The sequence below is a fragment of the Poromitra crassiceps genome (genome assembly GCF_964638095.1).
Source record: "Poromitra crassiceps genome assembly, contig: HAP1_SCAFFOLD_501, whole genome shotgun sequence".
NCBI lineage: Eukaryota > Metazoa > Chordata > Actinopteri > Beryciformes > Melamphaidae > Poromitra > Poromitra crassiceps.
Window position 1 is genome coordinate 17,315 of NW_028151907.1, and position 11,910 is coordinate 29,224.

Genomic DNA, 11,910 nt, shown 5'->3' on the forward strand with positions numbered 1-11,910 from the left:
GGTTGAGCGGTGGTAAGGGTGAATAGGCTGGCTGCAGGTGGGGCTGAAGAGAATGCTGGGAAGCTGGCTGTAGGTGGCGCTGTGGAGAATGCTGGAAAGCTGGCTGATGGTGGAATTGTTGCAAAACCGGTTGCAGGTGGTGCTGTGGTTGAGGGTGCAGAGCTAAACGGAATTAAATACATTTGGGTGATGGGGAAGGGGAGGGGGGAGGGTTTGGGGGAGGGAGGGGAAAAAGGACAGGTTAGTAGGAAATGAGTTGATCGGAGCAACTGTTATGGAGGCTGAAGGAACCGCAGTAGCCGGTGGGTTGATGTTAACACTGGCAGAAGGAAGGGAAGAAGAAAGGATGTTGGGATGAGGGGGTGCATGTGCATGGGGTGATAGTGCAGCCTGCGGACATAGGGATGAGAGAATTGAAGCAATGAGGTTAGACAAAGCAGAAACAGAGGGAGCAGGCACGGGGGGGGGGGGCATTCTCGCCCTCCTGACTGAGGCTGCCAGAATGGCTGCAGGAATGGCTGCCGTCTGCGACGCTGGACTGGCATGGGACTTGGAAAGAGTGGAAAACATGAAGATGGACTGTGTGCAACTGTGTACAACTGTGAAACGTGTATTCATGGAATGTAAATGTTACGCACGAGAAAGAAAAAGGCTGTATGCTGCTGTATAGGACGAGTCAACGTGACTTCATTTGCCACCCATAGTTAATAGTATGAGCTGTGCCAACAACATTAACATCCCGAAACTATACATCACATCGCTTATATTTTGATATTCTGAGTGAGAGCAGAACTAGCCCGAGAGTCTGATGTATAATATATACGTGTCGTGTCAAAATTGTGTGAACTGTCTCAGTTCTCCAAATGCAAACGGAGTCAAGCCAGCTAGAGCAGACACTCACACCTCGCACCACTTGGGCTCCATAGGGTTCGAACGCCGCTGCCACCCAGTGAGCGGCCCGTTCATCAAAATGCCGCTCGGCTGATCCCTCACACTAAGCCTGGGCACAAAGACTAACAATGAAGAGCCTGCTGAATCCACTGAGAATCAGTGTTGGGCAAGTTATTCTTCCTATTGTTATTGTCATCTATAATGGTTGGTTATTTGCATAAGACAACGGTTTGATTAGGAAATTATTGTATAAACTATGTGCTTTGATTTAATAAAATGCAACTCAATTTGTAACTTGAGTTACTGATGAAGTAACTGGTATATATTACTGAAATCCTATAAGTAATAAGTTACATTACTGAGTTACTGCTAAAATAATATATTACGTGTAATATGTTACTTTGTAATGAGTTAACCCCAACGCTGCTGGGAATCATGCAAGGACTGTGCTGGCAGTTCTTGAATTCACACCATAAAACACCATAAACAGTAATATTTCCGACCAGTGAGAGGCAGCAGTGTGCCGTAAGGCATCAAGTCTGCCGGAAAACTATAATAATAATAAGAAGAAGCTGCACCGCGCCAAAGAGCATGGAAGGAAAGAGACGAAACTCCGGCCATTTTTGGAAACAGAATGCGCCTCGCAGTGGTCAGCTGCGGTAGCGCGGGCCCCTATAATCAGCCTCTCTAAACAGTAACTCAACGGGAGAACACTCTAAATTTCGTGGATTCACATCTTTTCTGGGCGTACTGCAAATCTTGATTGAAGTGGTGTAGTGCAGGGATGTAAAACAACAACCATATTGTGGAAACTAAGCAAAATTTTTCGTTTTCTTTGTTTAGTTTTTTCAAGATAAATAGCTAATGCGGCTGTCGTCCACTCCGTCAGAAGTGCGTTGCCGTGGTTTTAACCTCGGGTCCTTTGCATTTACTATTTATCTTGAAAAAACTAAAAGAAAAAAACGAAAAATTTTGCTTAGTTTCCACAATATGGTTGTTGTTTTACATCCCTGCACTACACCACTTCAATCAAGATTTACAGTACGCCCAGAAAAGATGTGAATCCACGAAATTTAGAGTGTTCTCCCGTTGAGTTACTGTTTAGAGAGGCTGCTTATAGGGGCCCGCGCTACCGCAGCTGACCACTGCGAGCCTGTGCGAGGTTCTTTTGGCGCTGTCACGCTTCCAAAAATAAAAAATGGCGGAGGCTGCTGGGCGCTGATGTTGCAATGGGGCAATATGGAGCTTTCAGTTGTTTCCATAAAAGTTCTTTGACCGCGCTGCAGCGTCGGTCAGCGTGATGACGTCATCCGGGATCGCCGTGGTGTTGCCGGAAGCGCCCGGTGGCTTTGGGTGCTGGATGATGACGTTGTTGATTGATGAAGTTTGGTTAGCAACCAAACTTTTTGCAGTGATCACTGCGATGAAATGGTACCTTGTTTTTACGGATGGCAGTTGTCCCGTTGTTGACGTTTGTCGTCGGCATGATGTGTGTGTGTGGATTGAGATGAGACTGGATTACCGTGAGTTTGGCCGCGTCGGCTAAACGGCGATGATTGCCTTGTGTGGCTACTAGATGGCTAGTAGTAGCGTTGGCACTGCTGTAGGTTTGAGCCATGGTTTGGGCATACCGTTGGGAAGGCTTGTGAATCTCCGAGCGAAGACGAGGCGGCAGGTCGGAACGACGGACCGGAGGCTCGTCGGCAGCATTGCATTTGCAAGTGAGATGAAACCTGTGTGGGTCCTCGCCGACGCCAAGCAATTCGTTGCTGTCAGAGAGGTGGAACTGGAACGTGGATTCCATGACAGTCAGGTAAGAGCTGAAGTTTCGTGTTGTCTGTCTTGGAGTGAAACTCAGAATGAGTTTGGTCTTGAGACGAGAGAAAGGATCTTGGTTTGGGGCGTATATATAGGTGGAGCGAATGATTGAATCCGGGCGGAGCAAGGGATTGCCTGATTGAATGATTGACTGAGTGGTTAGTTGTGGCATGGCCTTGTTCCCGAACTTTAGTTATAATGTTATTATAACTTCATAAGTAGTGAGAGTCGTTAATAATCCAACATACTTTACTTTACTTTATTGGTATTTAGCAGACGCCTTTATCCAAAGCGACTTACATCATGATCATATACAGCACACAATAACATGAATAGATCAAATAGAAAAACAGTAGTAAAAATATGAGAAGCCAATATAAAAGGGGAGATTAAAGGTGAGAACAGTTAAAGGAGCCATCATATAAGAAACAGAAAATTAAATTACAAACACATGGAAAGCAGGCAGAGGGAAGGGAGGGAATTCAGGAAGAGTCAATATAAAGTCTGAAGAGGTGAGTTTTAAGTTTCCTGCGGAAAATGGGGAGTGATGCAGCAGTCCTGATGTCCGGGGGAAGTTCATTCCACCATTTTGGGGCCAGGTAGGAGAAAAGTCTCGACCGAGAGCGGCTTCTGAGCCCACGTAGCAGGGGAGGGGCGAGACGTCCTGCACTAGTAGAGGGGCGGAGTGGGCGGTGAGAGGTTTGAAAAGTGACCATAGACTGTAAGTATGAGGGGGCTGTTTGGTGAACGGCCTTGAAAGCTAGTGCCAGAGTTTTGAATTTGATGTGTGCTAGGATGGGAAGTCAATGAAGCTCTCGGAAAAGGGGGGTGACATGGGAAAAGGGGGGTGACATGGGAAAAGGGGGGTGACATGGGAAAAGGGGGGTGACATGGGAAAATCTAGGTAAGTTGTAGACCAGACGGGCTGCTGTGTTCTGAATGAGCTGAAGAGGAAGTATTTCAGAGGCAGGGAGGCCTGCCAAAAGGACGTTGCAGTAGTCAATGCGTGACAGTACCAGTGCCTGTACGAGAATTTGTGTAGCTTCTCTGGTGAGAAATGGGCGGATCTTGCGAATATTGAAGAGGGAGAACCGGCAGGAGCGTGCTGTTGCGGCAATGTAGGCAGAGAAGGTGAGTTGGTGGTCAAGGATCACTCCCAGGTTTTTAGCTGTTTGAGATGGAGTTACGGTGTGGTTGTCAATGGATATGGAGAGGTCAGTCAGGGGGGATTCTTTGGCAGGGAGGAAGATGATCTCGGTTTTTCCAGGGTTGAGTTTGAGGTGGTGATCCGCCATCCAGACACCAACGTCTTTCAGGCAGGCAGAGATCCGTGACCCAATTGAAGTATCAGAGGGGGGGAAGGAAAGGTAAAGCTGTGTGTCGTCGGCATAGGATGACATGAGTGGCCTTTTACAAGTCGTTACTGTTACCGTAAATTCGGTTGAAACAGTAGGACTTTATGTCAATAAAATCACAACTGTGTAAGAATAACAGGTGAACCGTTACAAAAGTTGAAAATCGGTGCTGAAGAGCGGATGGTAGCAATTCAGAAAATGTCTTAATAATCCGTATTTACTTTTGCAGGTAACCTATAGCCTCGTCGAGGCTAGAGATAAGCCCACGTTAAAATTGCTAGATTTTTTAAATGGAGCGTCAGTCTCTCTCGATACACAACAGTGTTGCAACCATCGACATAAATAGGGTTGCAACGAGCACTGCACTCCAAGCACAGCACTCCGAGAGTGCGTTAGAACCTACTTGACGGGCAATTGACTTGATCAGCGAGCATTTTGAAAAGACGTCACCAATGTGCAAGGCCGTAACATTAACCTATAGCCTCGTCGAGGGCGAGGCTACAGATAATAACCAAGCCCACATTAAAATTACTAGATTTTTAAATGGAGCGCCAGTCTCTCGATACACAACACTCGAACGGGTTAGAACCTACTTGACGGGCAATTGACTTGATCAGCGAGCATTTTGAGTTTAAAACGGTTAATATGGTCACCAATGTGCAAGGCCGGGTGAAAGGAATCTGTGTCACGTTAACGTTACCTTCAAGCTGAATTATGTTAGGCAGTTTGGAACCAGACGTGCACAGTTAAACACAGAAGTAACTTTGTCATATTTTTCTACGGTGGAAAAGAACGTGCATTCTTACCTTGAAAGGGTAGGCGGTGTCGTCTCTGGGCGGTGTATCCTTCTAGTTCTTCGTTCACTGTAGTGTTCAATTGACGGAGCGAGTCCAGTGTGTCGACTGCTTGCGTCAAAAAAAGCTAGCACCTGAAAACTTTCCGCTAAAACTTTCAAATATATGCCGCATTCAAGCGCCGGGATTGGCCAGGCGCTCATGCTTATGGCAAATGGAGACGCTGCATAAAATAGGCCACGCCCATCGTTGCTGGGATGTTGCTGGGGGAAAACGCCATATTAATACGTCACACGACTGGAGCTGTAAGCTAGCTAGCGTTAGCTGTTTACAAGCCACAAACTTTTAGTAAACCCTCAGCGCGATTCAAAATGAATGTAATAGATCATGTACGGGACATGGCTGTGCTGGACTTCATTCCAATGTCCGGATCATGAGCAGTTTGTTACTGACGATGAGCAATAACAACCTGTGAGTAACGTTAGCTTAGCAGCGTTAGCGCGCTCCGTCTATTTGCTGAATAGTCATCTCTGTTGTATTTGCTCATATTTAGCGAGTGACAGCATAGTATCGTTAGCGTTAGTTGGTTATTATATAGCACATAACGTAGTAGGCCAGCCAGTTAGCCACCCATAATAACCTCAACATGAACGCAAACTACACAGTAGCCTACACAGGGTTTCAATGATGTCAGCTGCAAGCTAATTTAGCTTGAAGTTTTCTGCTCAAACGTGTCTAAACGTTATGGGATACGTTCTCTTCACATATTTTCTTCCACAATGTAAACGGTTTAGTATACTGTTGTATCAAGCTAACGTTATAGCTAACGCTATCTATAACGCTATCTAAGTTCCAGGGAATACTGCAAAGTCAAATGGCCATGGTAAAGTAGAGCAACGTATAGTGCCTGGTGTCCTTTAGGGTCCCCAGTAAAACATGAACATAGCGTTTAATTTCATTGTTGCCTCATTCATTAGAAGTTAGATTAGCACCATGAAAGAAAGGACTTTTCTGACCAGATGTTTTACTCTCCACTTACAGTGAGTGTAGACAGACAACAAAGATCTTCATAGACTGTCTGGGACTGGCTCATAGACTGTCTGTGGTCTAAAGTGGTTCGCTTTGACTGAAAGACACTCCTATGTTCCTCTAATATGCTCTACTCGTAACTGTGGGTATTTAACTTTTGCATTTAAAAACTGGGACATTGTTGACTAATTTTCCAGTCAGGAGAACACATGGGAAATGAGACAAATAGTAAAATGTTCTGGAAAAGCTTGTGTTGTCCTGGATGATTATTTCACCATGCCCATATTTTCCTTTAGCTGAGCATGTTCTACTAGGCTATCTATCAGAGCTCATCAAAACGGATAACATTGCCATCTGAAAGGGCTAAAGTATGTTCAGGATCTAAACGTTCAAATGGTAGTTCATAAACAAGAGTATTTTGAATAGGCTTCTCTCTGTTATGTTGTGGAAACACTGTGAACGCACCACAAAGTCACGTCACATGATAGCACATGCAGGTTAAATGGCATTACAACTGACCAAAACTCAGAATGATGTAAGTTGCATTATCCTTCAAATGTAAATATTAGGGACTGCTGGCTGGTGACTGTGGTAGTTTTTATTAGGTTTACCCAAGAACACATCCCATCTTAAAAGTCTAACTTCCATCGCTATGTACCTCTGCAGGTGTGTTTATTCTATGATAACTTTGTCATCATCTCTAAGCATGTAAGAGATTATTTTATTGCTAAGTTATATAGCCATAGACTGCACAATCTATTAAATCAGACATCCACAGAGAAGAACATCTTGTATCCCTCTCTGTCATACCAGCTAGATCATCACTGAAAAGGTCCTGGAATAAGTCCTGGAAAATGATTTCTAGAAAAGAGTGGGAACCCTGACAATGCTTCCTGTCCAAGCAGGGTGTCCACACACAACAATGTGCTATATCAACTATCCTGGATTGCTTGTTGCATCCCAGTGCTCTGGACCTTTATTTTGTATTTTTTATTGGGGGAAGGGGGGGGGGGGGGGGGGCTAATTAAACATTTGTTCTTCTATCATTTCTTTATTCATTTTAGTTGTCAGTTGCACATGTTTCTATAACCACATTTTGCTATCTTGTTTATATCCCATGTTTAGGCTAATTGTGTTTTCTCCCTGCTGTAGTCTATTGCTGTTTGCTGCTGCCATGACACAGATACATTTTTCTGCATTCATTTATATTGTCTGGATCTCTTTGACTACAGAGAGCTGTTCTCGCCATCCCAGAAGTACCAACTGTTGGTTTACCACGCCGATGCCATCTTCCATGATAAGGAGTACCGCAATGCTGCCTGCAAATACAGCATGGCCCTGCAGCAGAAGAAGGTCCTCAGCAAAACATCTAAAGTTCGTACTTCTAATGTTGGGGGAGCGTCCAACATACAGGCACAGGTATGTCATGTAAAACCTATCAATCTGAAACTGTAATCAACCCATGCTACCATATGTTCTCTTTATTATTATTATTATTATTATTATTATTTATTATTATTATTATTTATTATTACTATTATTATTATTATTATTATTTATTTTTATTATTATAATTTCTATCTGGGTATCTGGGTAGTGTAGAGCTAAAAGCACTCTCCTACAACCACGGAGACCCAGGTTCAATAGAGGGTATGCACACCCACTGGAACACACCCCCTCAATCGGGAATGAGTGTCAAAATGAGTTCCTCCCTGAGCAGCAGGTGTCAGTTATCTAGGCTGATTACTGCATTCAAGCTCAGTCTTGCTGTTACTCAGTGGGTGTGACCCCACAGTGACTTCTGCCACTGTGACATCACATGCATACCCTCTATTTGCGGCACTGGTACTTCCAGCTTGGTCGGACGTTCCAACAGACACAATTGGCCGTGTCTGCAGGTGGGAGGCCGGTGGGGTATCAGTCTTGGTCGCTGCACTAGTGCCTCCTCTGGTCGATCGTGGCGCCTGTTTGGGGTGGAGGAGAATTGGGGGGAATAGCGTGATCCACCCACGTGCTACGTCCTGCCGGTGAAACCCCTCCCTGTCAGCTGACAATAAGCGTCTGGCTAGTACTGCACATGTATCGGAGGAAGCATGTGCTAGTCTACAACGCTCCCCAGATCGGCAGAGGGGGTGGAGCAACGACCAAGACAGCAAGGGGAATGGGCCAAGTGCAATTGGGGAGAAAATTCAGAAAAAAATAAGAATGTTCCTGAGTGCCTAATGTGCACAACTACAAAAAATATAATATGCAGTAGTATTTATTCTCCATTGCTATTGTCTTTGTGGTCTACAGTGCCTTGCAACTTTGAAGCTCACCTGTATTGTTGTCTTTCAGAGTTTGCCCTCAGAGATTGAAGTGAAATACAAGATAGCTGGAGTGCTACACCATCCTGAAACTGGACAAAGATGCTATTGCAGTGCTTGATGGGATTCCTTCCAGACAGAGAACTCCAAAGGTACAGTAGGCTGCCTAACCTACCTTGATCTTCATTCACTGTGTGCCTTCTATCTATCTATATATCGAATGAAGTATGTGGGTTCTGTCTGGTTCAAGTTCTGTGTTCGGCCACAGCTATGCTGTTTTACGTGCGATCTGGCTGAAACCTTCAGGGTGTGTAAAGGGTGTTTAATTAGGTTAATTAGCTAATGATGTGATGTCATCAGTGATTATGTCAAAAGTGGTGTCATAAGGGCGCACACACACACGCATTGTGACAAGACTGATCAGCAGGCCCAAACAGAATCGGCAGAGTTCTGCGTGCACAGATTCCGTCTGGGCCCTAGTACTGATCAGTGAAGAATTGAGAATATAATGATCACAATATTGAGCAAAATAATTGGGCTGATCATCTTTGACATAATCCACCTTCCAGTTTTCATAGAGATTTGAGATGATTTCTCCCCCTTGCCTCAGATCAACATGATGCTAGCCAACCTGTACAGGAAGGCTGGTCAGGAACGCTCTGCGGTGACCAGCTACAAAGAGGTCCTGAGGCAGTGTCCCCTCGCCCTGGACGCCATCATCGGTATGCATGTCCACAGAGACGCCTCCCTCCTGCTTTGGCTTGCTTACTGCTTACAGCACTTCCTTGCTGAAGTCAGATATCTTAAGTTGATCTTCTCTCTCTATACCAGCCATTCACAACCAGTGGGCCACGAAGGTTTTGCAAGTGGGCTGCCAAATCATTTCCAAAACATTTTAATCTTTTGTCTTTAATTTTTCTCATACTTATTATTAGTATGAGAATGCATTTCTCCATTGTTGAATGATGCCGCAATTTAATTTGTAGTCAATTATTTAATTAATGATTTGTTAATTAGCCTATTGCAGACAGCCCCTCACTTTTAGTTTCTGCTTTCTGTGTGCTGCTGATGGACAACTATTTTTATTGTTAAAATAAAAAGTGCTGTGAGAACACATTTTGGCCTCCGTACTGTTTACGGTCAGATGGGGCCAAAAAAAAAACACATTCTCCCTCCCCCTGATTTCCCCCATTTTCTCCCAAATTATGTTTGACAAATTTTCCCCCTGCTGCCCCTGTTGCTGCGCCACCCTCTGCCGATCTGGGGAGAGCCGTAGACTAGCACCATGCTTCCTCCGAACACATGCGCAGTTGCCAGCCGCTTCTTTTCACCTGACAGCGGGGAGCTTCACCGGCAGGACGTAGCACGTGGGAGGATCACGCTATTCCCACCAGTTCCCTTCCACCCCGACCAGGCGCCCTGACCGACCAGAGGAGGCGCTAGTGCAGCGACCAGGACACACACCCCGAATCCGGCTTTCCATCCCACAGACACCAGCCAATAGTGCCTGTATGGACGCCCGACCAAGTCGGAGGTAACACGGGGGTGCGAACCTGCGACCCTCCTGTTGGTAGGCGGCCACAAACATTTCTGAGATTTTCAAGTGGGCCTTGACGCAGAAAAGGTTGGGAACCGCTGATCTATACCGTTTAGGGCCAGTGATACTCAATTTGCGGCCCGCGGGCCACATGGCGCCGGCGCCCCCTGTGTGGCCCGCGATGGAATTGTGCAATTCTTTTTTTCAATATCTTTCAATAATCTATGATTTAGCTGCTAAATTGTCAAATTGCCTGCTCGCTATACCCAGGCACTTATGTATGTACTTAACCTAACTAACTTAACCTAACTAACTATCCAGTGTGCACAAGATTGTCAGACTAAACTCCGGCTGACACCCCAAAAACCTACAATCCGCTACAGAAAAATGTATATATAGTTTGTTTATTAACTGGCCCCTGGCCTTCTATCATTTCACGAAAGTGGCCCCCGGGCAAAGCAAGTTGAGTATCCCTGCTTTAGGCTCTTGGCTAGGCTCACCCACACACACCCACACACACACACCCACCCACACACCACACACACACACACACACACACACACACACACACGCTCTGGCCCTCTGTCTTGGAGTTTGTATTGTACCTGCTCTGTCTCTTGTGTTTCTATGTTTTGTCTCTTTTGTGCTTCAGCAGATAGTGGAAAGCTCTCTCTCATCTTGTTTCCTCTAGGCCTCCTCTCTCTGTCAGTGAAGGGAGCTGAGGTGGCGTCTATGACTATGGATGTGATTCAGAGTATCCCCAGCCTGGACTGGCTCTCTGTCTGGATCAAAGCGTATGCCTTCATACATTCAGGGGACAACCACAGAGCTATCAACACCATTTGGTGAGCCCAGTAGTTCTCCTTTCTGCTCTGCAGAGGGATGGCTTGTAAAAGTACCATTTAATGCACACATGGGCAAACTAAGGCCCGCGGGCCGGACTCAAAGAAAAACAAAACGACCACCAAAAACTCAATAAAAGGCAGAATTATGTTAATAAATCTTATCTGCTCCAGCCATTGGATTTGTATCCCTATTGTATCAGGAGATTAGCAAGAATAATCACAACGGGAGAGAGGGTTAAAAATAGGGAGACTCCCGTGAAAATCAGGAGTGTTGGCAGGTATGATCTCCAATGTGTGGTCCTTCACTTACTTGATGTAAGTCAGGATGGCCCTCAGGAACTAAATGTTGCCCACCTCTGATCTATCCAGTGATATTTATTATTTTATTTAACCTTTATTTATACAGGTGAATCACCTTGAGACCTAGATCTCATTTTCAAGTGCGACCTGTTCAAGCAGCATCTATGAGCTAGTTAGCAGCGTCAAGATGTCTCTGCATCAATCATATTAAACGCCAGACAAAATCTTCAAAACAGATCAAGGTGTGGAAAAAGAACAGTATGGCATTTTGTCATAGAAGATGTGTAGGAACCCTGATAACAGTACACTTACACTCTTCTCCATGCTGCCTCTCCACCCAGGTGTTGCTGGCCCAGTCCTGTGCCTCCCTCCCCTACTCCTCCCACGTCATGGAGCTGATGGTGCCTGTGGTGCTGGAGGAAGAGGCCACGTCGCAGGAGCCCATCCCCGACCCGCTGCTGCCCAACGTGGCCAAGTTCATCACAAGTTCCCCCTCTTCCTCCAGACCATCGTCCACTGTGCAAGGAAGACGGAGGATGCCCTGTGGAATCACCTGTTTGCTGCCGTGGGGAACCCCAAGGACCTGTTCAAGGAGTGTCTCATGGCTCTGGATCTTCTGGACACAGCAGCCTCGTATCTGATCATACTGCAGCCTGCAGGTACTGATTGGTTGCTGTGGTGGTCAGACAGACACAGTTCCACTCTAACACACTATGTGCTGTCCTATTCACCTTATGTTCAGACCTTACAGTGGGCCAAATTCTTCCGGGTCCTTTTAACACTTCCGGCGGTCACGGCGCAAAATAAGAGAGTTGTTTTTGGAGCGGACAGTGCAGGGGTAAAATAAAAAACGTAGCCTACTACTTTGAGCCAGTACACGGCAAGCAATCGAGTATCCACTGTTAGCCAGGTCAGATAACGTTATCGTCGACAATGACGAGCACTTTCTTGTAAAACATACCTGGACTCCAACAAAGAAAGCTTCAGATAGTTTTCTCTCCTCCGAGTTGCGCTCGAGCCACTAACGTCAATAAG

The 11,910-nt window shown here is 45.7% G+C and overlaps 1 protein-coding gene across 2 annotated transcripts; it reads left to right on the forward strand.

Moving 5' to 3' along the window:
• The first annotated feature begins 2,488 nt into the window (after window positions 1–2,488).
• On the forward strand, window positions 2,489–11,356 carry LOC310771287 (anaphase-promoting complex subunit 7-like). Of its 2 annotated transcripts, none has more exons than XM_083663936.1 (6): window positions 2,489–2,704; window positions 7,120–7,306; window positions 8,225–8,345; window positions 8,804–8,915; window positions 10,422–10,575; window positions 11,217–11,356. In XM_083663936.1, the coding sequence occupies exons 4-6, from the start codon at window positions 8,810–8,812 to the stop codon at window positions 11,272–11,274; spliced, it is 318 nt and encodes a 105-aa protein (XP_083520062.1). In that variant the 5' UTR covers window positions 2,489–2,704; window positions 7,120–7,306; window positions 8,225–8,345; window positions 8,804–8,809; the 3' UTR covers window positions 11,275–11,356. Both variants share the same exon structure in this region; 1 of them encodes a protein (XP_083520062.1).
• Window positions 11,357–11,910: the final 554 nt, after the last annotated feature.